This window comes from Ixodes scapularis, unplaced genomic scaffold (genome assembly GCF_016920785.2).
Source record: "Ixodes scapularis isolate PalLabHiFi unplaced genomic scaffold, ASM1692078v2 PGA_scaffold5__190_contigs__length_132052651, whole genome shotgun sequence".
NCBI classification, from domain to species: Eukaryota; Metazoa; Arthropoda; class Arachnida; order Ixodida; family Ixodidae; genus Ixodes; species Ixodes scapularis.
In genome coordinates, this window is record NW_024609880.1 from 74,803,461 (window position 1) to 74,829,878 (window position 26,418).

The 26,418-nt window shown below is 43.3% G+C and overlaps 1 protein-coding gene across 1 annotated transcript; it reads left to right on the forward strand.

Annotated features, from left to right (window-relative positions):
- The first annotated feature begins 1,252 nt into the window (after positions 1–1,252).
- Positions 1,253–26,151, forward strand: LOC115316220 (sodium-coupled monocarboxylate transporter 1). The gene is made up of 15 exons (XM_042294254.1): positions 1,253–1,576; positions 2,611–2,676; positions 2,973–3,024; positions 3,096–3,163; positions 3,901–4,055; positions 4,578–4,718; positions 5,788–5,917; positions 14,391–14,479; positions 14,559–14,674; positions 15,548–15,615; positions 17,457–17,543; positions 18,034–18,215; positions 19,706–19,806; positions 20,115–20,212; positions 26,041–26,151. Exons 1-15 carry the CDS (start codon positions 1,253–1,255, stop codon positions 26,149–26,151), a joined length of 1,788 nt encoding a protein of 595 aa, XP_042150188.1.
- The last annotated feature ends 267 nt before the right edge of the window (positions 26,152–26,418 follow it).

Genomic DNA, 26,418 nt, shown 5'->3' on the forward strand with positions numbered 1-26,418 from the left:
CGTTGTGGCTTGTACTGTTGCTAGTTGAAAGAAAGTGTACGTTGTCCCCCGTCCCACCTGTGTCTTATTCTTTTGGTGTTCCTCAACTCAACCAACACGCTCCTCAGTCTACACAGGAAAAAAAAAAAAAAGAAAAAAACATGTATGTAGTATCGAAAAATACCTTTGAAATTGTTTAGTAGTATAATCGTTGAACAAGCAAGTTTGTAACTTGATTAAGCTGCGCTGCGAAGGAATACGAATGACAACACAGACGAGAAAACAACGCGACAAACAGAGATAAGCCCAGGCAGTGTAAAGGTAGTAGTTTCTTTTGCGGGCAAAATTACGAATGCCGCGATTATTTTCTGCCTGTCAGGGGCCCCACTGTTAGGAGGCCCCGGTTGATTTGAGATTTTTGGACCCCAATCGACTACTTCCATAAATCCGTCACCGCGCGCGTTGCAATTTGGGAACCTGGTGGCCAGGAGCGGAGCGCGGATGGATTTTGCTTTCCACTGGTTCCCACTATGCATAACGTGGCATTACGCCGCTATGAGGCCCTTCGAGTTGTTTACAAACAAATCTATTTAGCCCTGGGTAGGACGAGACATTTTTCTAGTTCAAATCTATAGCTTCGCGAATACCATACTTTCAAGCAGGTTTTTGCCTTCGACACACCGATTCCACACTAAACTGCTAGCGTTGACCTTGGGAAGAAATTTTCATTGTGGCTGAGAACGCTTGCATAGGAGCAAATGCTTCATGGTTAAGCATGAATCGGAGTCCCAAACGTATCGCGACATGATCGTACGCCCCGAAGTTATGCGTCACACGAAGCGAAGCGCGCTGCGATTAAATCGGTGCATCATTTAAATAAACATAGCCCTCGCCCGCAAAAGAACACAGGTTCCAAGTCAAGCGTGTCTTGAGCAGGAGTGGAAACCTCACAAAAGATGTTCATTTTGCTTTTTATTTTTTGTTTCGTTTTCTTCATTTATTCGCTTTAGGCTCAAGTCACAATTTTCAGCCATCAGCTCTTTGCCACGAAGCTTAGACGTCGAGGAGAACATTGTGTCGGGCCGCCCTAGTTAGGGCCACAGAACATGCCGTGAGGTCAAAATTGGAAATAGTCCAGTTGAGTCCGTTATCCTAGAGAACAGGCAACGTTCTTGTCGTCTTCAACGTCGAAGCGATTGTTCTATTCTACTTTAGTCTCAAAAGCATCCATAATCTCAGTTGACAAGGTTCTGGCTGCTTTATAGAGGGCACGATGCCTGTCGAAGAACAGTTTGGAGTATGGGACTACAGCGTCTTCTTTTCGATGCTCCTCGCATCGTCTGGCATTGGGATATACTATGCGTTTACGTCTTCGAGGAAGCCTCAGGCACCCAAGTCCATGGGTGTGGTTCCAGTGGCGATGTCCCTGATCAGCACCTCTCTTTCTCCTGTCGCCATGCTGGGCATTCCGGCCGAGATGTACTTCTTCGGTATTCAGTTCATCGTCATCCAGTTGGGACTTCTGGTTACTGTGCTTCTGACGAACCATGTTTACATGCCGATGTTCTACAATCTTGACGTTACCAGCGCGTTTCAGGTATGTCTGGTATGGTAAATATCGACTTGGTAGTTAACAAAAATAGTATTAACATGCATGGCATAGCTTAGTGTCTAAGGAAAGGTTTATAAGTTGTTTAACTGCAAAAAAGTATTTATTTAAGGACACATACATTTGCGTGCAAACAATTTTGAAACTGTTTGACCGCAAACACTTAAAAAAAAAGTCATAAAAGAATTGCAGTTTACAAAGGGAAGTAAGAAAGGGCATCATCCTATAAATATTTATGAGCAGTGTGTTTAATTAAAATTAGCTATCATGAGAAAAAAAAAAAACTTCGGCATAGGGCAAGACTAGCTAATTTGTCACAAGAATCATGGTTCAAGTAACCTTCGTTATCCCAGACTTAAGCGGACATTGCTTATGCACAAATTGTCAGATGCAGATTGCTGAACAACGTTTCTGGGTTTAATTTGATTGTTAATCTGATTGAACGCGACGATCCCAGTTTTGTGCGTGTCAAAATACAAACTGGTTCCTCAGATGCTTGAGAGGGGGCGATTGTCTCACCACTATTATAGTAACAGCCATTAAGAACAATCAGGAACCAAGAGCAAACCTAGGAACTCTGCTCAAAATAACCACACCCCTTCAGTCGTAAACTGCCAGTGCATACAAAGGCGCGTTCTTAGCGGCATCTTAACATACACCTATATACACAGAGTGACTGCATATAAACCAAAGTTCTACATTCAATGATTAGAATATCGTGTGGGATGACAACGGGGCGTAGCTTACAATGTTCATGCTTTATTGCTTCGCCATTCATTTTTCGGCGTTCATGTTGGTTAATGCGCCAGTCTCACTGGCTGTTCCCCGATAATAAATAATATAATATCATAGCTAGTTTTAATTAAGCACAATACTCATAAATATTGATAGGATGATGCCTTTTTTTACTTCTTTCTGTCAACTGAAAGTTCTCATTTTCAAACTGTCAGTGTCTGTAGGTGAACACTGCGAGTCTTAAAAGTCTTCTGCGAAGAATCTCTTTCTTTTTCTCTTGCTTCCAGTACCTCGAGCTACGATTCAGTCGAACACTTCGAACAATCTGTTCAGTTTGTTCAACGTTGCAGATGGTAAGCTGAATCAAACACGTGTCTTGGCAATTTTACATACGTTTCTACACGCAGTATGTCATCTCCTGAATAGAGGTTAGGTGAAGACAGGAACAAATAGAGTTGCTGCAGCTTCTTTATTCTGCACTTTGGAACTGATAAAATGTAATTCTTGTAGCTCCTACGCTGCACTCTGGACATGGTAAAATGGATTTTTTGTAGCTTCATCTGAAAAAGGATGAAGGGTGTTTGAGGAGGTTGATACAATAATTCTAATATCGGGCGGTGGTCTTCCACCGCCCTCGATGTATTCCCAGGTTGTGTATATGGCAATCGTACTCTACGGACCCGCTCTGGCTCTGCAACAAGGTAATTCATAGTTATTGGTCGGCAAAAAAAAAAAAAGAAAAAAAAAGGTGATGACTATATTTTTGTCGCAGTGACCGGGGTAAACCTGTGGCTGTCCGTGCTTTCTATTGGCGCCGTTTGTACGTTCTACACCAGCATTGTAAGAATTTTGTTATTCCACTTTTTTGTTCAAATACCGGGGAGCTCAAAGTTCATTACGTATTAATAACAATATACCCTATATAATGGGTCTTCAAATTTGTACATCAACAACATAGAGGACCTATTTGTATCTCCGAGGGGAAAAAAGAAAAAGAAAAAAACAAAACAAGGTTCATAAAAAAAAAATACAGTTCGGTAATTTAATTGTTGCGGTCCAGACTTTGAAAGCGATGAAAATATTTCAGCTAAAGAGCTGATAGTGTAATCTGTTCGATTATACGAGTTGAGAAAATTAGCAACGAGCACCGCAACAACAAATATTTTGCAGGAATGTCTTGAAGCTACCAAGTTCAGACTGTACATATATAGTATATGACCATATCTGGCCATAATATGTTGTATCTCCATCTGCCAAATATATATATATATTTTTCGGGCACAAAAGGCATACATTTCTTTCATACAAAGATATATACGTATCTTTGTCTCATGTAAGGTGGTAGCTGGTTTATGATACCGTTTTATCCGCGCCTGGCTCCCAAGACCAGACATTAGAAAATCAAAGTAGGATGACCGCCAGTTGATAATTTTCCGCCTTAAAATTGTCGGATTCACTTTAAGTTGACCACATATATTTTTCGATAACTGCCGAGTGCCCTAGCTGACTCCAGGCAGGTATACTTTAACTAGGGTGGTATCGGGTGTCCAATACAAATTCATTGGAACTCATTTCAGGGCGGCATCAAGGCGATAGTAATGGCGGACGTTTTCATGAGTTTCATCAAGTACGCCTCCATTGTTCTGCTCGCTGTGAAGGGAACTCTGGACGTCGGCGGGCCCGGCGTCGTCTTCCAAAAGAATTTGAACACAGGAAGACTGCAGCTGCTGGAGTGAGTTACTCGGAGACACGTGATACTTGTCACCGCTTCTGAGTTTCAAGACTAATTTTATTAATCCGAATCGCTCTCCTCTCTGTCGTATTAGCTAGTGAAGTAACACCAGGACAATCTTGCTCAAAGCCTTAAAAAAAAAGAAAAAAAATCTCACGAATTTGCGCGTTCTAGTTTTGGCAGTGATTTCTTTCGGATGGTCTTAAATGAGATAGGGAGAGAGTTCAGGAGATAAGTTCGTCAAATTTAAGAGAACAATAAGATGGACACCGGGTGTCCAGATTAAGGCGCCTGGTGGAAACGGGTAGGTGCGGGGATCGAACCCAGGATCCCCGAGTACTGCAACGCGACTTTCGCTCTGCGTGTCTAAGCTGTAATGGTCTAACTCACTCAGACACCTACGCCCGCCCCCCGAGGATTCTAGCTATCTTAATGTGCGCTGGTAAGATACTGTAAATCAGGAATGACCATGACAAGGAGTGTAAAACCTGCCTTTGTTTTGGCCCCCGGTTCTGCTGAAAGCTTTCGGCCTGACCCGACTGTCCGTCATTCCGTGTGGGCAATGGTCATTGGAGGCACCTTTCTATGGCTCACACTCTACGCCGTCAATCAGAGCTGGGTACAACGTTACCTCAGCATGCCCAGTATACAAGCAGTGCGAAGGCAAGTGGATCCCACTCTGTTGTTTTATTTCTTCTTCGCCTTAAATATCGGAAGATTCGTATGGCGACCTTTAATTTGACGAAAGGGAGAGGTACATTATTTTATTATTTCTAGCGGTCGCTCGCGTGATTGTAGAATGTTTCATAGCAATTTGTTTTGATGGTATGCAAAAGGCTGCTGCCAGTCAGTTTGATGTTTTTGCAACGTACGTGCACTCTTGTTAGCGTACTTTCTTATAAGAAATTTGTACACCTAGCGTTTTTTGATGAAGGCTCGACTTGATATTTCAGTTACACTATATACGCTCCACTTTATAAAAAATTAGTAAATAATAAATGTATTAATTAAAGTAACGATTCCCACCATACCACGAATCCAACCCTGCACCGGCGTGGAGCCGACGCGGCTGTGGTATAAAATATATAAATTGCGCAAAAAAGACATGCAAACAACAAAACATTTAATGTACAAACTACAAAAGCGCTAGAGGGACAAACAATACTATAGGGCATTAATTAAGTTCGATAACTATATTGTACACTGGCGGCAGTTAAAGAAGTGCTCGAAGGATATAGTCATCCAACAGTCATGATAAAAGACCGCAAATATTACTCTGGTGAAGATGCAACATGAATGTAAAAATGTTTGAAGAAGCACCTTTATTCACAGGCCATCTGAATTGGTATCGTCGTAAATCAGGTGATTAGTGGACCTAACAATATTTACACAAAACTTAATTATTTATATACCACTTGCTTCACAGGTCAAATCGGTTAATGTTTTGTTTGTTTTTCTGTCGTTCTTAGTCCGACAACGTTGCCTACGTTCTTTACCCCCATTCAAGCCTAGCGGCACAGAGCCGGATAGACTACACCTGAAAAGTTGTACGCGGTGCCATTGAAGGCAAAGACGTGCGAGCTTCGCACTGTGAAACAGGCGGTATTTGTTCGACGACTCGCGAAAAACCCTAACAAAAAATATCAATGAGCTTCAGTTGAGTTTAGTACTAAAAGCCATGCGTTGCACGGAACTGTTTCAGTTGTGCCTTTCATTTTTATTTTGTTCAAAGAGCCTTGTGGGTCAACCTCGTTGGAGTAGTGGCCCTCCAAAGTCTCCTGTGCTACGTGGGCCTCGTGATCTTCGCCGCGTACAGCGACTGCGATCCTGTCTCTACGAAACAAGTGACTGCCGCTGACCAAGTGCGTGCAGTTCTGATCGCACACGTTCGCTTTTCTGTTTTTCTTTCTTTTTCTAAACCTTTACGTTTTTATGACACGTTAACAACGACTGTGAATACAACTACAAACATTTTAAAAATCTATTTTATTTTCGTTACTCCCAGGTAAATCGATATGCGCGAAAAAAAATCTATAATTTACGGACGAATGACAAATAGATTATGTAAAAATGTACGGCTATAACGAAAACCGACGCTAAAGTAAATGCTGAGAATCCGTGCGCGGGAGAAGGAAAGAAAGAGAGCGAGAGACAGACAGTTTAGCTTAACTTTCTCTCGTTTTCAGTCTCGGCTGTCTCGGCGAAGCGGTAGGACTATAGTCGTTAACGAGTTAAGAAACACAGAACGTGGTTTACTAAATCGAAAATACGATCTCCGGTACTCGCCTTGCCCTGCGTTTCGCAAGGTGTCACTGACAGCAGTATTGTTTAGGGTCTTTCTGCCGCGTGTAATCTCAACTATTAATAGAAAAAAAAAGCCTAGAGTGGACGTCAGGACATCCTCGCCTATAGACCAACTCAACTCTCTGACGTCACGCAAGTGCGGTGGCGCTGCTGTCGGCACTGCGCATGCGCAGATGCTTGGCCTGACGCAATTCTGGTTTCTGCGCAAGTGCAATGCCGACATCTGGTGTGGGCAAACGCGGGCTTGTTTGTAAGCAGTGTGTTGGTCTATAGACAAGGTACGCGTACAAAGGATGAATGAATGCGTGAGTAAAGAAGGACGGACACGCCCTTCGCCTCTACGTTTTTGTTCTTTCTATGTTATTGTTAACAGCACGCTCGCTTGATAATTTAACTTGCAAAGAGTAATGCCGCAATGCCCATCTGCGTGCCCTTTTGTCACTTGTGTAACTTGTAGCTTGACAGACCGGATTTAACGGGGCACGGCTGAGAGAGAGATTAGAGCGCGTCATTTTTGGTTGTTATTTGGCCGATACATTGAGATGTCATTATTATTATTTTCGTGCTTATTTAAATTTTTTTCGCTTTATTCGGTGTTTGGTTACCGTGTTTGACGTTTGTAAGGTGACTTGTAATGTACCCGGAGTAAGAGTTTAGGCAAAGTCAGCGGAGGTAACGTTTGTCTTGGTGTCCTTGCAAAACGTCCATTCTAAATTAAAAAAAAAGAAGATTCCGTTTGGTTTTAAAAATTAAAATTGAAACATAAGAAGGCTTAATATCTCAAAGAAGATACTTCCTACGCTATTTTATGTACATTTATTAACAGCTTCCTTTAAAATTATTCCGAAATCCCCTCCACAATTTACCGAAGTAGAACTTGGAGCTTTATTCGATGCCGTGATTGTATACTGCGAATTATGCGATCATTTATTAGTGCCGAGGTTTTAACTTCGTAGTATTCTAAACTAAACCGACCAAAAAAGCCAAAACATCTTAGCATCCTAGTTTTTTAATATATATATATATATATATATATATATATATATATATATATATATATATATATATATATATATATATATATATATATATATATATATTATTTATTTAAAGAAATACTGCGGTTCACAATTGTGAGCCATAACAGGGGTGGTTACAAAAAAAAGGGACATATTGTACTCAAGAATTACTCGTGGCAGGAGTAATTGCCTCAACAAAAACGTCCAATGATTGAAGGGTTACAACTTCGTTTGGTAAAGAGTTCCATTCGTCGACTGCCAGAGGAAAAAAAGAATATCTAAACACATCGTGCCTAACATTGTATTGTTTAATAGCCGTTGTATGATTTAGTCTAGCCGATCGTCTTTTTGAAAATTCCATGTATTTTGTACTATTAACATTAAATACCCTTTTATAGAAGAGTATAAATTACGCAATCTGTTTATTCTCGCTCTAGTCTTCAGTGACTGGATGTTAGCTTGTTCCAGTAAACACGACGCCGAAACACTATACAAAATCTCCGAGCAAGTTTTTGCACTCATTCAATTTTGTTCATTCCACTTGCTGTGTGAGGATACCAAACTGTGTTTGCATATTCTCAGCGAATTTCAAGTAAGTGTAAAAAGTTTTCCTCTATAGCTTTATTAATAATATCATCTGTGTGCTGGTTTCAAAAAAGTTTGCTACATATGGTTACTCCAAGGTATTTGTTGTGGTCAAGAAATTTAATGCGGTTCTTATTTATTGAATAACCATAAGTTAAAGGATTATATTTTCATATTATTATAATTGCTACAGTTTTATCGTAGTTTATTTGCATTTGCAAGTTGTCTGTTCATTCTTTGATCTTTACCGAAGCACTGTTAAGTATTTTGTGATCCTGGGCAGTTTTTACTACAAAATGAATAACGCAATCATCTGGAAAAAAAATTTAACGGGTACTTGAATGTCTTTAACAATGTCATTGATAAAAAACCAAGAACAAAAGAGGCCCGAGGACCGAGCCCTGCGGCACCGCCCTGGCGTTACTGAAAGGGGAGGGGTAGTTGCACGAAAGCACCCGATGTTAAAAGCCCCGAGTCAAATACCCCGCGTCAAACACCCCGTCCTCTTTGCCCCGCTTTCAAAAGCCCCAGTTTCAGGAGCCCATGACGCGAATTCCCCGTGTCAGTTGGCTGTTCCCCAACTTGGCGGCGGAGCTATTCTGCTTTTAACTAAGATACAATGTGCACGCGAGCTTGTGCAATGTAATCATGCCGCATGCTCAGACACAAGTAAGGAATAACTGGATAAAACTTCCGTTCTATTCACATTCCGTTCTAAACACATTCACGTCTTGCGACGTTAGAAGTGAAAATACGCAGACAATATCATTCACTGGAAAATTATTTGAAGTTACAGCTATTATCAATAAGCATTAAACCAAATCCTTCGACGACTCTGAAGAACGCGCGGATTCACAGTTCCGACGAAGTGGGTTCTGTCAAAACTGTTAAACCGCGTCTCATGGCGCCATATTTATCGCAGCACCTAACATCATGTTCCATTCTTCTTACGTCGTTCTAAAAAATATATATATATTTGCATTTGTCTAGGTAGATAGAGTTCATAACTCTGCGTTTGAGTACCTCTCTATGACAGCTGAGTTCATTGCAGGTGATGCAAATATATGATTTTGGCCACTTGTTCGTCGTTCTAACCTCTTTGGTAAGAAAGACCCTTAGTAGGCGTTTAACAGATTAAGTTAAGACATGGAACAATGCTGGTTGCAGCGCGAAGAGGGGGGTACGGGGCAGTGAGCACGAGGCTTTTGGCACACGGGGCTTTTGGCACGCGGGACTTTTGGCACGCGGGGCTTTTGGCACGCGGGGCTTTTGGCACGCGGGGCTTTTGGCACGCGGGGAATACGGGACGGACGGGGTAATTGAACGCGGGGCTTTCGAAAGTGGGGCTAATTTTGCGACAGGGATTCTGCACGCGGGGAAATCGAAGGGGAGTAAACGTTTCATCTTGAATTGATACATACTGCGTCCTATTAAATAGGTAGGACGGTATCCAGTTCACAAACTGATCATTTTTAACAATAGTGGAACGTTTGAAGAGAAGTTTATGGTGCGATACTCGGTCAAGCGCTTTCGAAAAGTCAAGAAAAATTAAGTCTGGCTCCTGTCATTGATTGTATTTGAAAGTTCATGAACTAGCTCAGTTAACTGAGCTAGTTCATGCTATATTGTATAATCATATATAATATATATATTGTTATGAATATAGCTATATTGCTATATTCATATATATATTGTTATGGTGCTATTGTTGAAGAAGCATAGCCCAGGAGTCATCCTCTGGCGGTCGGCTTTTATTTGGAATTGCCGGGCTCACTGTCGCGCGCCCTAGCCATTTTTCAGGCGCCCTCTTTCTCTTCCTCTAAGTAACATTACCTCCCCCCCCCCCCCCCTTTCTTTTTTTTCGCGGTCATCCCAACTGCAACAAGCCTAGTTTTTTTAATTAACGAGGGTGGCGGTGGTTTATGCGGTGGGTCGGGAAGTGTAGGGCTTCATGCGGGCGACGTGGACTATATCGGAGGTTGCTCAGCGTCGGCCAGTAGCGCCGTGCTGTTGATGCACGGTAGCCAGGCCCTGGTGACGGTGAGGCGCCCAGAGTAAAACAAGGTCGGCTATTTAGGCGGTGGGTCTTGTTATACCGTCGGCATTGGCGTTGCTGGGATGTTCGTGTGCGTAGCCGGAAAGGCTGGCGCGCTTCTTCAGCACGACACACGAGATGTGCTACAGTGTCGGGAAGTTTGTCATTTTGACGGTAATGTAGGAGCGTGCCCAAGAATGTGGTAAGAGGGCGATTATGGAGAAGATAAAATGGAGAACGGCCGTGAGTGTCTTGAACGACAGTGTTGTATGCTTAAGTAAGGAACGGAAGGACAGCATTCGATTGGCGTTGGTCAGACTGGACGTACATGGTAATTATATTGACAATGGTGCGAATAAAACGTTCCACCAAGCCATTTGTTTGTGGATGATATGCTGTTGTCAATCTATGAATGGTTCCACAAAGATGTAATAGTTTCTGTATCACCTGGGTAAGAAATACCCTTTCTCAATCGCTGAGTATCTGACGAGGGGGCCGTGTCGCAAAATGATGTTGTGCAAGGGAAACGTGGTGACTTCGTATGAATTTCCGGACGGTAAGGCAGTTGGTCTCTGCATAACATAACAAATGGCCCTGGCAACAATGACCCAGCGGTCACCGTTGTGTTTAAGAGTAAGGGGCCCCAACAGGTCGACACCGATGCGTTGAAATGGGCAGTGGGGTGGATCGAGAGGAAGTCCAGCTGGTGCGGTCGTTGGCCTTTTTCGTCGCTGACATTGGACGCATCTTGCTGCGTACTTGGGGATGTCGCGGTTCACTCTAACAAAAGCCCGTGCGTCCACTTTCCCGCAAAACACTCGGAGAGCCATTCACCGTAACTTACGGAGGCAGCTCAGCGGATGACGATGCCGAAACATATGTACCAAAAAAACGCAGTCTGAGTTGTGACATTAAGCAATGCAAAACGTAACGCTTGCATTGCTTAATGTCACAATTCAGACTGCGTTTTTTGGTCTAAACATATGTTTCGGCATCGTCATTCGCTGAGCTGCCTCCGTAAGTTGCGTTGATTGGTTCTCCGAGTGTTGTGCGGGAAAGTGGACGCACGGGCTTTTTTGAGAGTGTACATGCCGTGCCACTAGAAGGTATTAAGCACATGCGCAATAAGTTTTAATAAAGCCAAGTGTCCAACTGTGGGATCATTTTTTTAGAGAACCTAAGATATCAGGTCGGGGATGTCTTGGAACAACAAAGAACAGAGTAGGAACATGCGGGTCATTGTTGCGACGATTCAGTACGTTATTCTGCATTTTGTTGGGGTCAACAAGCCGTTGTTCCTGGCGGGTGACGTGGGTTTTGTTAAGACAGTTGAAAATCTGTTGCAAGTATGGGTCTCTTTTTTGTTCCAGGACCAAATACAAACTACACTCTAAAAAATGTTTGTGCGTCTACTTTCACGCACAACACCTGCAGAGCCAATCACCGCAACTTAGGGGGGCAGCTCAGCGAATGACAATGCCGAAACATATGTTTAGACCAAAAAACGCAGTCTGAGTTGTGACATTAAGCAATGCCAAACGTCACGCTTGCATTGGTTAATGTCCCAACTCAAACTGCATTTTTTTGGTCAAAACATATGTTTCGGCATTGTCATTCGCTGAGCTGCCTCCCTAAGTTGCGGTGATTGGCTCTCCGAGTGTTGTGCGGGAAAGCAGACTCACGGGCTTTTTTTAGAGTGTAGAGGTCAAAGCAATTGCGGCAGCGGCAGAAGAGGGAGTTTCTCACTCTGAAAAAAGCCCGTGCGTCTGCTTTCCCGCACAACACTCGGACAGCCAATCACCGCAACTTACAAAGGCATCTCAGCAAATGACGATGCCGAAACATATGTTTAGACTAAAAAACGCAGTCTGAGTTGTGACATTAAGTAATAAAAAACGTCACGCTTGCATTGCTTAATGTCACAACTCAGACTGCGTTTTTTGGTCTAAACATATGTTTCGGCATCGTCATTCGCTGAATTGCCTCCGTAAGTTGCGGTGATTGGCTCTCCAAGTGTCATGCAGGAAAGCCGACGCATGGCCTTTTTTTAGAGTGTGGGGATGGTAAGATGGGACTTTGAGATAAGCAGTCAGGCGCGTCGAGTTGTTTCCCAGACTTATGGAATATGGAGACGTCGTATTCTTGGAGTTTTAGTGCCCATCGTTCCAGACGTCCGGAAGGATCTTTCAAGTTCCATACAACACAAAGCGTGGCGGTCAGTAGCCACTTTAAACGGACGCCAAAATATATAAGGTCTATACTTGCTGATTGCCCACATTACGGCAAGGCATGCATTCTTTTTCAGTGATGATGCAATTCATCTTTGCGTTAGACAAAGTTCGGCTTGCATATGCGACAACCTGTTTTCGAGCGCCTTGCTTCTGCATCAGTACAGCACCAAGTCCATAACCGCTAGCATCAGTGTGAATTTCGATATTAAGACCAGGGTAAAAATGGGCGAAGACTAGCTTGGTGGTCAGTGTGGTCTTGGCGGTTGCGAATGCATACTAATGATCTTGAGACCATACGAACGGTCTATTTGTCTTAAGGTGAGAGTTTAAAGGAGCAGAAATGGCTGCAAATCCGCGAATAAATGGTCGGAAATATGAACAGAGTCCAAGAAATGAACGCAGTGCCTTAATTATAATGCAATTAACTGTTGCGGGGCGTGGAAAGTCCGTAAAAGCGTGGAGTTTCTCTGGGTCTGGTGATAATCCGTGACGGCTGACGACATGTCCAAGAATTAATTTTGATTTCTTCTGTACCAAAACGACACTTTTTAGAGTTGAGTTGAAGGCCGGCGTTTCGGAAGCATTCTAAAACAATTGTAAATCGAGATAGGTGTTCGGGAAAAGTGGACGAAAAGTTGACAACGCCATCCAGGTAACACAGACAGGTTGTCCAGCGCAACCTGCGGAGTTGCGAGTCCATCATACGTTCGAAAGTTGCAGGAGCATTGCATAAGCCAAAAGGCATGACTCGAAACTGGTAAAGTCCATCGGGCGTACCGAACGCTGCTTTTCTCGATCTTTTTCGTCAACGCCGATTTCCCAGTAGCTCGAACGCATGTTTATCGACGAGAAATAGTTGGCGTCATGTAGTGTATCAAGGGCATCATTAATTCGGGGAAAGGTATAAACATACTGTTTGGTAATTTTGTTGAGTCGTCTGTAGTCAACACAAAAATGCCATGTACCATCTTTTTTTTCCACGAGTACTGCGGGAGAAGACCATGGACTTGCGGATTCTTCAATTCTATTTTGTTGTAGCATGTCACTCACGTGCCTCGGCATTACTCCTCGTTCTGAACGTGAGACTCGATACGCACGGCTGCGTATGGGGTTTCCTTTTCCAGCATCGATAGTGTGTTGAACCGCAGATGTCTGAGCCAGAAGTCGAGAGCTAAAATAAAAAATAAAAAAATCAACGAAGGAGCATAATAGCTTGTATATGTATCCTGCTGCTCTGGTGGCAAATCAGTGCTAACGTTTTTCCGAAGCAACTTGAAGGAGTTATGATGATCATTCAGAAAAGATGTCAGGGTCACAGTATGAGTCACTGACACTATTTACATACTCTATTACGTTGTTAGGGCAAGCTGCTTCAGACTTGGGAGAAGTGTTGAGCTTCATGAGTGTGAGGGGCGGGGACGCACATCCACCAAAGTGTTAGGGTGTTGTTGTTGAAGGAGTAGTCCAGGAGTCAGCCTCTGGCGGTCGACTTTTATTTCGAACTGCCGGGCTCAGCTCGAGCTGTCGCGCGCTCTAGCCATTTTTCAGGCGCCCTCTTTTTCTTCTTCTAAGTAGCAATATACATATTGTGGGCAACCAGGAAATGCAAGATGGGCGAGGCGCTCGATGTCGTCGGCGACTTGAGAAACTGTCTCGGTTGCAGACTGACGACGGTTGCGAAGTTGGGCGTGATGAAAAAAGCGGAGGGGTCCTTCCCCGTAGCGCTCGTTCAGTGCCGCGACCAAGGCTTCGTAGGAATGGCGGGTGTCGGGTGGTAGGTAGTGTAGTACTGTCAAAGCTGGTCCGGTTAGATGGGCGGCCAAGGCTTGTGCCTTTTGAGCCGGAGACCATTGGTTAGCGTCAGCAATGAGGTTGAACTGGGATACGTAAGGCGCCCAAGGAACGGTACCGTCAAATGTCGATGGCTTAAGACGCAGGGTTGAAAGTCGGGTAGCGTTCTGTACCGGGGGGCCTGCGGTGCGCTGCTCCTCGAGTTCAGGGAATCGAGACTCCAAGCGTTGAAAACGTTCTGTCATGGAGGCAGTGAAGTCCTGAATGGATGATGTCGTAGTTTGGAAAAGCAGGCTCTCTCGTCGAGCCTGCTTTTCCAAACAGAAACAAACAGAAAGAAGAAATATATATATATTTCTTCTTTTTACAGTTGGTGCCACTTCACGTGATGGACATTTTTGGAAGCTATCCCGGTGTCCCAGGACTGATTGTGTCCGGAATCTTTAGTGGTGGCCTTAGGTAATGAGTTCACACTATCATTATTTGACTGAGAGTATAGACAGAATTAATCACGATTTGTTTGTTGGTTATTTTCAAGTGGCGTGTCTGCCAGTCTTGCCTCCCTGGCAACGACGACGCTGCAGGACATCATCAAGACGTACATCAAGCCTGATCTCGGAGATCGAGCATCTGCCATCACCCTGCAAATTCTCAGTGAGGGCGTTCTTGAGATGCTCTGCAGGACATTGTGTTCAAATAACGGCGATCTTTGAAATAATCGTCATTATCATTTTCTTCGCCGCCGTAATCATCCATATCATGAAAGATTTTTTTTTTTTTTTTTGAGATTTGGCATAGCGGGTTTAAAAGGCAGGTGTGGCGATCGCCTGCTTCTTCCTATGGCAGAGAGCGGGTTATATATATCTACACGCCAGTGGCTGTAATCCTAGCCCCAGCGATAAAAATGGAAACGAATAATTTCAAACGCAGGCTTTTGTGAAGAGAAGGGCTAGGCACAAAACAATTTTTTTTTTTTAACGGCACTCTTGTCATTGGTGTTGTTCTTGGAGCTTCGTGACTATAAGTTTCTGACGTTCTTGGACTACGATATGTGCGAAAGTTTCTAAAAAAAGAAAACGGAGTCTCGCAAAAAGCGCAGCCCCCCTGCTCTGTCATGACGTTAGCATAAACAGACATGGCGGCGCCCATAGAACAGAGCAGACACTGGTCTATACCGAATGATGTTCTTGTCAGGCCTCGAGAACGCACGCACAGTGTGGACTACACCTCGTGTAGAGACTTTGCGCTATATATAGGTACGACAAACTGAGAGCTCTTTTTGGGATGTTTTCATTCTTTGGTGGAATTTACTTCCGCGATGTGTGCTACTTTAAAGGGCTGTTTATACTCCGACGTTGAGTGCAGTGAACGCAGCGTAGCGCAGAACGCGCGCCTTTCATTGGCCGGCAACCAGGAACTCGATATCAGCGGCCAATCAGTATCAGTGCGCACTGCGCTACGCCGCGCCCGTCGACGTTACGTTTGAGTATAAACTTCTTTTAACATCCATTTTTGGTTTTGCTGCAGCTGTTGTGTTTGGTGTGATCGTCGTCGTCATGGTATATGTGGCCCAGCAAATGGGAGACGTTCTTCAGGTGAGTATGTCGCTGTCGCGCATCACTAGAAAGGCCCCATCTTATCCAGTCACGAAGCCAATCACGAAGCGAAATCAATAAGAACCAATCGCAAAGCGAAAAGCAAAAACGTGTAATAGGTCAAGCCCTGCGTTTCCTAATTAATCTGTCTGTGGCAATAGTATTTATAGAATGTCTCACAGTTTTTTTGGGAGAGTTCTTTTATTCACAAAAAGAAGAAAAAGAAAACTAATTTTTAATTTACTTAGTTTGCATATGGTGTTTTGGGCAACTATGACAGAACTCTAACTTAATCCGGTGTAATAATTATCCTTCGAAGCTCGTGTATCCAGTGCAGCGGTTATCAACGTGAAAGGAGGTTGATAAGACGCGAAAGAGCTCGGCTTGATGATGTCATAAACGCGTTTTCAGACACGGCCAGCTCGTTGGGTGGATGGAGAAGTGGTCTAAAATTCAATCAAATTTGTATAAAAAACTATTGCATTGTTCAAAATAAAAAATAAAAATATATATATATATATATATTGGGAGATTTGTCAACCACCTAGAAAAATAGGTATCACATGTTGTTTTTTTTTTTTTGTTTTTGCGTTGCATGTTGCTGTCAAAATATTATGTACCCTATTACTATAGATATCGATATGGACGAAACGTTTTCGGCCGTTAGGTCGCCATACAATCCTGCCGCGTTACTATACACGTTTGCAAGTCCGGTCTCAGGGCGCCGCCATCTTCCTCAGTGGGGTGCGCTTTCGGGAGCGGCCATAATCCGATTACGACGCCTTAGCAAGGCTTCGTAATCGGATTATGACTGGTCCAAGCGCACCCCAGACAGGCAAGATGGCAGCGCCCTGAAGCCGGACTGGACGACTACTTTGGGACTGAACTAGGGAAATGCATGTGTTTGTGTCTCGTTATTATGAACACCAGTTTTCAAAACTAAGTCCCAAAATATAAGAAAACATATTAGTGAATCAACGGAATCACAGTGCACACCCCATTGTTGGTTGCCGGTCTTGAGATAAGGCCTGCGCCCCTTAAAAAAAGAAGCCCTACATCTCGTGCATGTTTTGCTATAGAAAACGCAGTCGTTCCCTGAGCTTGCTAAACAATATTTCTGTTTTGACCTGGATTAGTTATTATGGACAACTCACATTATGGACGATTTTTTTTTTTTTGGAGGCGGGGGGGGGGGGGGGGGGGGGGGGGGATGGAGGTGTTCATTTTCCATAGTAACGATAATCAATGATTTTTTTTTTATTTTTACTTTCTTTGTTTTTTGTCGAAAGGCGCACGCGAATTTGCTAGTTTTCTTCATACTTAGGTGATCGATGTCGGTGTTGGGCAACTTGTACACACTTGTTTACCCTTTGTATACCGTGTGTTGGGGCCACACCGTGTGTTGGGGTGACTTTGAAGTTGACTTCAAAGTCAGCTTCGGGAACTGCATAATCCTGGTGTTCGAGTCAGTATAGCACGATATCTATAGTGATTGAGTGTCGGAGAATATAGTAAAAAAATTTCAAACTAAAGCGAGAGTACAACCGAGATGGTTTAAGATAGACATAGTAAACCTGGAGCAAGGCTACTATGTCCCCCTTTATTCCCCCTGTTCCTAAGAAATGCTATTTTGTATGCTTTTCAGACACGAACCGAACAGATATTACAGTAATGCTTCGCACGTTTGTGTACATTTCAGTTATTTAAAAAAAAAAATGCTACCTTTTTAAGGGGTCAAACAGAGCGAAAATGATTAACTCTCTTGTTACAGTTGCTGGTACGTAGGAAAAAAAACGGTAACTGGAAAACTAAGCTGAGAAATTCTCTATCGCTTACCACAGGCTGCACTGTCCGTCCTCGGCATCGTGGGTGGACCCCTCGTAGGAGTGTTCACCCTGGGAATATTTGTACCCTTTGCCAATGCGCTCGTGAGTATAAACACACAATGCTACTTTTAAATAGGGAAATAATGAATGTTACTTTCGGTACCGTCGCCTGCAGTGTCGAATACATCAAGTCGTTTACAGCGATCTTGAGTGTTTTGTGGAGCAAGAACTTTTCCATCACTGTGAAGTCTGATACAGCCTACTGTTTAGGGTGAATCGATCTTCGTGGCCTGGAAGTCGTCACTAGACAATGAATTTGTCCCGAACATTGTCCAGAGACAATACGGAAAATAGGGATAGAGGTTATCGTCTCTAGACAATGTCTAGGCACAGTACAGTTTTCGAGGTTTTCCTAGCTTCTTCGGAAGCAGATCCTATTGCTCGTCTAACAAACTGGACAAATAGACACATTGATCAATACGCATTCCTGCACAAACCTGGTATGTTCGCGTTGAATTGGAGGAAGTATGAAACTTTCATGCATCCGGTGTGGCGTGCATTTCTGGTGTTCCGGACGTCCTGGCAAGCACAGGGAGCCATCGTGGGCATGATAACAGCCATGGCGACCCTGTCCTGGATCACTGTGGGTGCCTACATTCGGAGGCCAATGCACCCAAGGCCTTCGGTGTTTGTTGATGGATGCACCGACCTTTACCTCAACGTCACGGGAGCCGAACACGCCACCTTGCCCAGCGCGGACGTTGATGCTCATAAGTAAGCTAATCTATTTGACGTGACTGGTGGGTCAGGTCGTTGAAAAGAACCAGGGGCGGATTTAAAAAGAGGGTGTTGGGGGGGGGGGGGGGGGGGGTTCTAAGCCTCCCGAGTACGACTTTTTTAACGAAGAAATGTCATACACCAACATTTTTTTTTCTAGGAAGAAACGTTCAGTTTTGGTGGAATGGCAACTATTAGGTGAACAATATTGACTTGGGCAACGCCTATCTCTCTGCAGAATCCAGGTCAAATGTCTCTTCCCCTTCCTCCCTCCGCCCCCCTCACCAAACCTGACCTCTCATTCGGCCCCTGAAAATAATGGACGTCATCTTGATGTTATCATAGGAATAGGCTACGCAAGAGAGCTTTCTCATATTGGAGGACGGTAGTTCTCGAATTTTGTCGTGACAAGCCTAACACTTTGGGTGAACCCTATTTCTCCCAAACGATAAAGTTGACTTCCCCCCTCCCCCGGCTTTCCATTGCCTTAAAAAATGCAGTGAAAAAAAAAAGTTTAAATAGGGGGCTGCGAAGATATTAGGCAATGTACGGCCGTTAAAATATTGTCCATCAATCAACAATCTTTATATGACATTTTGAGTTATCCATGAGACGTACCTATGACACGGCTGAGAAGTAAACAAATCGACGAAAATAGTTTGCTACCCAATCGTCTCGATTTGAATGAGCATCGTACCTGCGTGCGGTCGTGTATCACTACAGCGTGGTGCACGTTAAAGACCCCAGGCTAGCGGTTGTACCGCACTGGCTAAATTGCTCATCTACAGCTGAAAAACCAGACGCCCACTGAGGCAGACTAACTTCCGGCTGCATAAACATACACACAGCAATTCGCTTGCAATCGTCTCTGGAAGTAGAAATTGAGCGGAATATCTTGAGAATTATGTTTTGATAATACACTCTCGAAACAGTAGGTGATATGCACTCATGGCGTTTGAGACAACTGCCAGCGAATGCCGTTTGTTGATCATGGTTACAGATATTTCGTAGTATCTTGAAGAGAAAGTAAAACACCATCTTTTAAATGGTCAGTTAAAGGTGTACTCTCTCTACTTGTCTGCATAATGATATACTTGTATTACGCTGACTACAATATAAATAATGTACTGTTTCGTTAATGTACGCAAACCCACTCTAAAAAAAAAAAAAAAAACTAATTTAGTCTTTTTTTTTTTTTTTTGTTCAAGCTAAATGCAATTAAATATATATACGCTCGTTGAAGAAGAAAAAAAAAAAAAAAAGGGGGGGGGGAAGGGAGTTAGGCGCGGCCATGGATTGTTTCCGACTTTCCTGATTCGTGTGTTGCTTAAGCGTGTGCCCTTAGAGTATTTTACTTGTGCGAACTATACACTATCGCTTTTCTAGCTTTCTTTAGAAAAAAAAATCCCTTTGGGGTGTTTTTTTGTAAACCACGTTAATATCAAATTACGCAGTGTCCTAATTTTTTCTATTTCGTGGATCTTTAGTTTCCAGATAGAGTACATCTACAGGCTTTCTTATCTCTGGTACAGCCTCCTTGGAGTTATCATCGTTCTTGTCTTAGGCTCCATCATCAGTGTTCTTACAGGTATATCGCTTTTTCCTTTTTATCATTTAAGAACATTTTGGTATCACCTTGATTACGTTCAACTCCGCCGAACCTTGATGTCATTTCGATTAAATATGAAACGTGTCGTTGAAAACTCAAGAAACGACCTACGTTCCTGAAGTTGTCAATAACTACAGAGTTCTTGTTTTTGAAGAGGCACAACTTATGCCGTGTTTGCACTCACTTGCATTCCACGGTACTGTTCAAGATATGTCCCAATAACCTATAGATTGGCCAAAACTCGATCAGTCTGAAAGTACAGATGATCCGTCCACCGCCTCTTTCAGGTCGTCAGCCTGAACCGGTGGACGAACGTCTCTTGAACGGCGTCACGCGTCACTGCGCTTCTTGTCGAAGGACCGGACCCGAGGCCAGAGTCTCGAACGTAAGTATACACTGGGCATGCTGACGGTCATTGCCCCCGTCTGGTTTTGAGTCTCCGAAAGCGGGCCGCGAAAGAGTCCAAGAACGTAGCACCGCCGGGTCTCGCCGTATTTCGTTGCACATTCGAAAGGTTGCGAGCTTGCTATTTCTCCTTTTCACCTTTTCGCCTCTAGATGACTCATATTCTCATTCGGATCTGCGGGTCAAACAAAAAGGCCGCGTATCGTTAAATATTCAAATAGTGCTACGGTGTAGTCTCTCAGAAAGGTGCACTTAAACTACAAATTCGATTACGGCACTCCCTTCACCACTATCCCAAAAAGGTTCTTTGCTGTTTGGTGGGAGGCAGGAACTTGACAACACGCGTTCCTTGTTTAAATCCTCCTTTTAGAAGGTATTTCTACGGCTCTGTGCCCGAGTGGGCTAACGCGTCTCAGCTCGGAGCATGGAGCGGAAGCTTGCGCTGTGAACCTCCTGGGTTCGATCCCCACCACCCCCGCCCGTTTCGATCTGGGTGAGTTTCGTACCGCCACGCGTTCGTGTGATCACTACTGCGTGATGCACATTAAAAATCCCAGGTTAGCGGTTGTACTGCACTGGCCAAATTTTTCCTCTACAACTAAGCGACCGGTCACCCGTTGAGGCGTACCTATATCAAGGCTGTCTAAACATACGAAGCAAGACTTTCCAATGCCCTTGACTGCCTGGTCTGGAACATTTTCGTCATGGGAGGGTCTTTTTAGGGTAAAATTGAAGCACCGGACGTAAGGAGTCAACAAGCAGATCGCCAGGAAAATGTAACAAATGGACATGGCTTCGCAGAAGCCATCATGAGGAAAATCGCTGATGCGTCCAGAGGATGCGTGTACGGACGCGTCAAAAAGATGGACGATTAGAAACGCCATCGACACTTGGGTCCTAGTGGTCATATAATTTCGGAATAATTAAAACGACGCGTGAAGAGGGCTAGATCTACTTAAAAAAAAAGGTTATAAAAAACTTAAAGGGCCACTGAAAAGAATTTTTTTTTCTGGAAACCAATTTTTAGAGCAATATTGACGGCGTAAGACGCGATTTAGTTTAGTCGGCAGTCACTTCCTTTCCACTTGTTTTCTCTCTCGGCATTTCGGGCGCGTGGAGGAGAGCTGGCGCGGCTTTGCCATCACGTTGAGGTGGAGAAAATGTATGACCATTCCGTGACGTCACGGACTTTGCGCGCAAATTTTAAGATAAACCTCGCACCGTTTTTTTAGAGTGCAGCTCTTAGGGGCCCGTTCCCGGCTTGAGAGGCGTCGCCGTCGGCGTAACCAAGGTCACCCCAAGGTCACGTGACCCCAAGGTCATCCCAAGGTCACGTGACCCACAAGGTCACCCCAAGGTCACGTGACCCCAGAGGTCACGTGACCTCTACCCAGGGTCACGTGACCCCCAAGGTCACGTGACACCCAAAGTCACGTGTCTTCCCAAGTCACGTGACCCCCCTCGAGGTCACGTGACCCCCGATGACGTCATCAGTGACGTCACTGATGACGTCACCGGCATCCACATCGTCATCATCACTGATGACGTCACCGGCATCAGCATCGTCATCGTCATCATCATCACTGATGACGTCATCAGTGACGTCACTGATGACGTCATCGGTTCCGCATCGTCATCGTTACTGATGACGTCATCGGCATCGTCATCGTCATGTGGCCCCCTAGGTCACGTGACCCCCCCCCCCCCCCCCCAGTACCCTTCCCTCCTCCTCCTCAAGAGCTGCGCTCTAATTCGGCGTTACAGGGAGTTGTAAACAGCTTTCACTCTTTTTTTGTTTTTCGCGTAAAATCTTTTTTTGTTTGACACGCGTGTCCCAATCAAACTATAAAAAAAGCATGTTTTTTTTAGTGGCCTTTTTAGCTTTAAGGTATTTTTAATTATATTTTCTTTCTTTTTTACTTTTTCATTAGCGCCGCTTAAGCTGACAATATTTACGAGGGCGGAAAGCGTCGAAGTGTTTAGGCCTGTAGTTTATCTAAGGTCCATGGTATTATGCAACGCGCTACGCTCTAACTCAGATGTCTTTGGGAGTGGAGGAAAGTATAACGGGCATTCCTCATGTTTGGCTCAGCAGTCTCCGAGTTCATCTGTCGAGACGACTTCATTCGAAACTTCGGCTACAAAGGTTCGAAGTCTGAGAACAACGCTGAGAAGCAGGGTGTTCTCGACATTCAAGCCTACCAGATTCATTGGAAACGGAGTGAACGGAACGGAAGATACGGTAACCTTTACTATTTTTTTTTCGTTAATATTTGTGCATTGCTGTGTGTGTTTCTAACGTTAAAAAAAAAAAAAAGAGAAAACTTAGTGAAACAAAAATTAACATGCTAAACTTGGCTGAATAAACATTTTAATGTGGTTTTTCTTAATTTTTTTTACAAATTGATTAACTTTTTGGGGGTTTATGCGAATTTTCCGAACTTCCTAGTTCTCTATTTATGCCAGCTAGGTGTTTGCAATTCAGAAGGTTATTTTTGAACCTGTTGCATTCCTATATTTTGCAATGATTCACCGCGCTTGTATTTACTTCCAGTGGACTTGCTGAGTTGGAATAGACATCGCGTCAACTTTTACGATTTAACAATAACCTACCATGTGTGGTTTCTGAACGCAACCCACATTTAAGGTATCACAAAACTATCTGGAGCGCTACGGTTCTGTATTTACGTCGAATGTGACGCTATGTGGCTAATTAGCTTGAGAAAAGTATCTTAAAAAAAAACACAAAAAACCAAACCAATTAAAATTTAAAAATGAAACACTCAAGCTTTCTTCGGGAATATAATATTTAAAGCATTTTAATGTAAAAAATCAAATAGCCGTCATGATGCGTCTGATTCTACAAAACAAAAACGAAAAAAAAAAGAATTAAGTCATACTTTCGCTTCTCCTTCCATTTTTTGTTTGTTTTAATTTTACTGAACTTCCCAACGGCCTAGAACAGGGGTGGTCAAGCAGCGACTCTTCGGGTTTTAAAGTGCGTGTAAAGTTAAAATTAAAGTGGTAACCTGCCCCCCCCGCCCCCCCCCCCCCCCCCCCCCCCCCCCCCCACACACACACACACACACTCCGCCGCGTCCCTCCCGGTCCCATGAGCACTTTTCCCAAAAAGAGAAATGGAACGTGTTTTAAATCGAAAGACAGGTTGCGGTTTGGTAGTCTTGAGCGGCTGCTACGTTACGTACAGTTGGACTGTTTTTGACTCGGATAGATGGAAAAAAGACCAACTATCGTTTATTGTTCTAGACAAAACTTGCCCCCCCCCCCCCCCCCCCCCCTCCCTCCCCTCTTTCTGCCTTTTGTATTCCAGCCGGCTCTTTGAAGTTTCGTGGTTTCGTTTCCGGCTCTTAAGCCGGGTCAGCCTGGCCACCCCTGGCCTAGGACAAGGATTATGTATGATATGAAAATGGCCAATGTGATGTTTTTATATAAAGAAGTCAATATGCGTGTTCGTAAGAAAATTAGTTTTTATCTGCAACTTTACAGATTTTGTAACTTGTAATTAAGGAAAGGTTTTTTTTTTTTTTTTTTTTTCAATATTTCAGAAAACGGTTTCATACCTACCCGTTTGGAGTAAATTACATGCCTCAGCGTACACAACTGATTTTCGAGTGGTACTGCACTGGCAAAATTGCTCACCTACAGTGTACACGAGCGTCGCCCCATCCTGGCAGACTGAGATTACGCTGCATCAGTGTTGTACGGAACGGCGTTCCTGGAACGCGTTCCTTTTAGGAGAAACGAAGGAACGCCGCCGTTCCATTTTGTATCGGTGGAACTGGAACGGGAAGTCGTTACATTTTTACTGGAACGAAAAAAGGAACGGCGTTCCTTTTGCTTTGTCCAGTGGGGTAATTTTTATTTTACTTCTAACAGGACAATAAAAAAAAAGTATAAAAATATTATATTTACGGACAGCAGGATCTCGTTAAATGTTTTATTACTTAAGGTTTATTTTGTGGGGTCCTCGCTTGCTAACAGTAGAGCGCAGGAGGGCTAGTGGGCATTGATTCTCTTTTCAGTGCCCAAGACAGCAGTACAGAAATCAAAACATTTAGTCGAAGGAAAAGGCAGAAAAAGGATGTCTCAAACTCAGCTACTTTCCTTGCTTCCACGAATCATGATACACCCAGAAATCTAAGGCCGACTACAACCATCACTAAACTTCTACAAAACAAAAATCTAGTTATACCAAAAGAACAGATTACCAGAAAACAAATGCACCATAGCATCCCAAACATTGCCCAGATGCACAAAAATTATCCTTCATTCCCTCCCCTCTTCTCTCACCTTCAAATTGAACAACAAATCCGACCTTCACGAAAAAAAGACTGGTAGTTTTCAAGACTGACCTTCCAAACGTCCTACACTCTTTTTCACTTGCTTGTCTTACGGACAGCAACATCGAGAAGCAACTGTTGTTCAGTTCGAACACAGGACTTCGTTAGATTGAAACGTGTAAGGTTGTTTTAACAGTACATTTGGCTTGTCTGCATAGCCCACCACAAACATGAATAGGGCAAAACGCTGAGATTTTTAAAAGTGAATATAACAACGAATGGAGCCCTGCTTCCGCTTGTTGTCTTTCCTCTTTATGTGAACATGATTGTAAACCTGAGACTGGGGCAGAAAGAGAACACAACAGAAGGTAGTAAAAGAGGAGGCAACGTCTCAAGCTCAGCTGAAAAGTTTATTTCGAACACGCCTTATATACCCCATCTTTGTGTGAGTGTCCCTTTGTGTGAGTGTCCCTTTGTGTGAGTGTCCCACAGCGAAGGTCAAGGGAGATAAGAGAAGGTTTACCGAAGTGTCATTGTCCTCTTGTCATGTGTGTGTGTGTGTGTGTGTGTTGTTTTTTTTTTTTTGTAGAGACGGCATTGGAGATGGGGTATATAAAGCGTGTTCGAAATAAACTTTTCAGCTGAGTTTGAGACGTTGCTTCCTCTTTTACTACCTTCTGTTGTGTTATCTTTCTGCCCCAGTCTCAGGTTTACAATCATGTTCAACTTACACCAGCTCGCCTGCACTCTGACTATTTTCTCTTTATGTGCTTCCATCACGGCATTCAAATTCGTATGTTGCCATTTTTTGAGATCGATAAAAAAAATTAAACTTTGATCTAACTAAATATAGTAATTAGCTAAATACAAATGTAACGTATATGTAACGATACGTCTCATTTTTTTAACTGTAACGGGAACAAGTTCCTTTCTCACAGATGGAACTTGTAACGGGAACGCGTTCCAAAAATAAAAAAAAGGAACGAGCTTCCGTTCCTCTTTTTGAGGAACGTGTACAACACTGCGCTGCATAAACACTAAACGTCCAATTTGACATTTTTATATTTATTAAAAGTGAATTAGTCAGATTAATCATTGGTCAAGGTTGTTCATGACGATTCGAAGTGGATATGTATTTCTGAAGCGATATCTAAACAGGAAAAAAAAAAAAAAAAATCTATGAATGTACATTTCGACAGCGCGCACAGACAAACTGGCAGGGTCGGGTTGAACGAGTTCAGTCGATGGGTTTGTTTAATTGTTCGAAGAAAGAGAGTTTTACTCAGCGTTCACAATGCATTGCTTTTCGGGCTGTTTTCTTATTTATTTATTTTTTATTTTTTTTCAAACCGATATACTTTCTGAGTTTAGATAAAATCTTGGACGTGGATGGCTAATTTTTGACATCATGAAGTAAAGGCCGTTGGTTTCTTGAGTAAAAGGGTGCAATAAGCTCACGAAATTATTGTCAGAAATTTCAAAACAATTAATTTTTGTTTTCTTACAGGTTTCTAATCAAGTTGCGTCGCGAATGGAACAACAGTCAGCCGCAAAATCAAGAAACGTGTTACCGGAAGTTACGCACCAAATGCCCGAAACCTTCATCCCACCACCCTAAACTGATCGTTTTTTTTTCTTGTTTTTTTCTTCTTTTTTTTTTATACGCCGAATAGTCACCAAAAGGCGAAAGCCGCTTTCTCACGGTTACTAACTTCGTTATGAGGAAGGAAAATTATTTTCCGATTTTTGTGATAAGATTAAAAATAATATGGAATACATATCCGCCCTTGAATAATACGAATAATAATCAACCCCGCCATTCGCCGAGCGCCCCCCAAAGATTGCAGCGATTGATTCTCCCGAGCTCCAGAATGTAGACATTTCA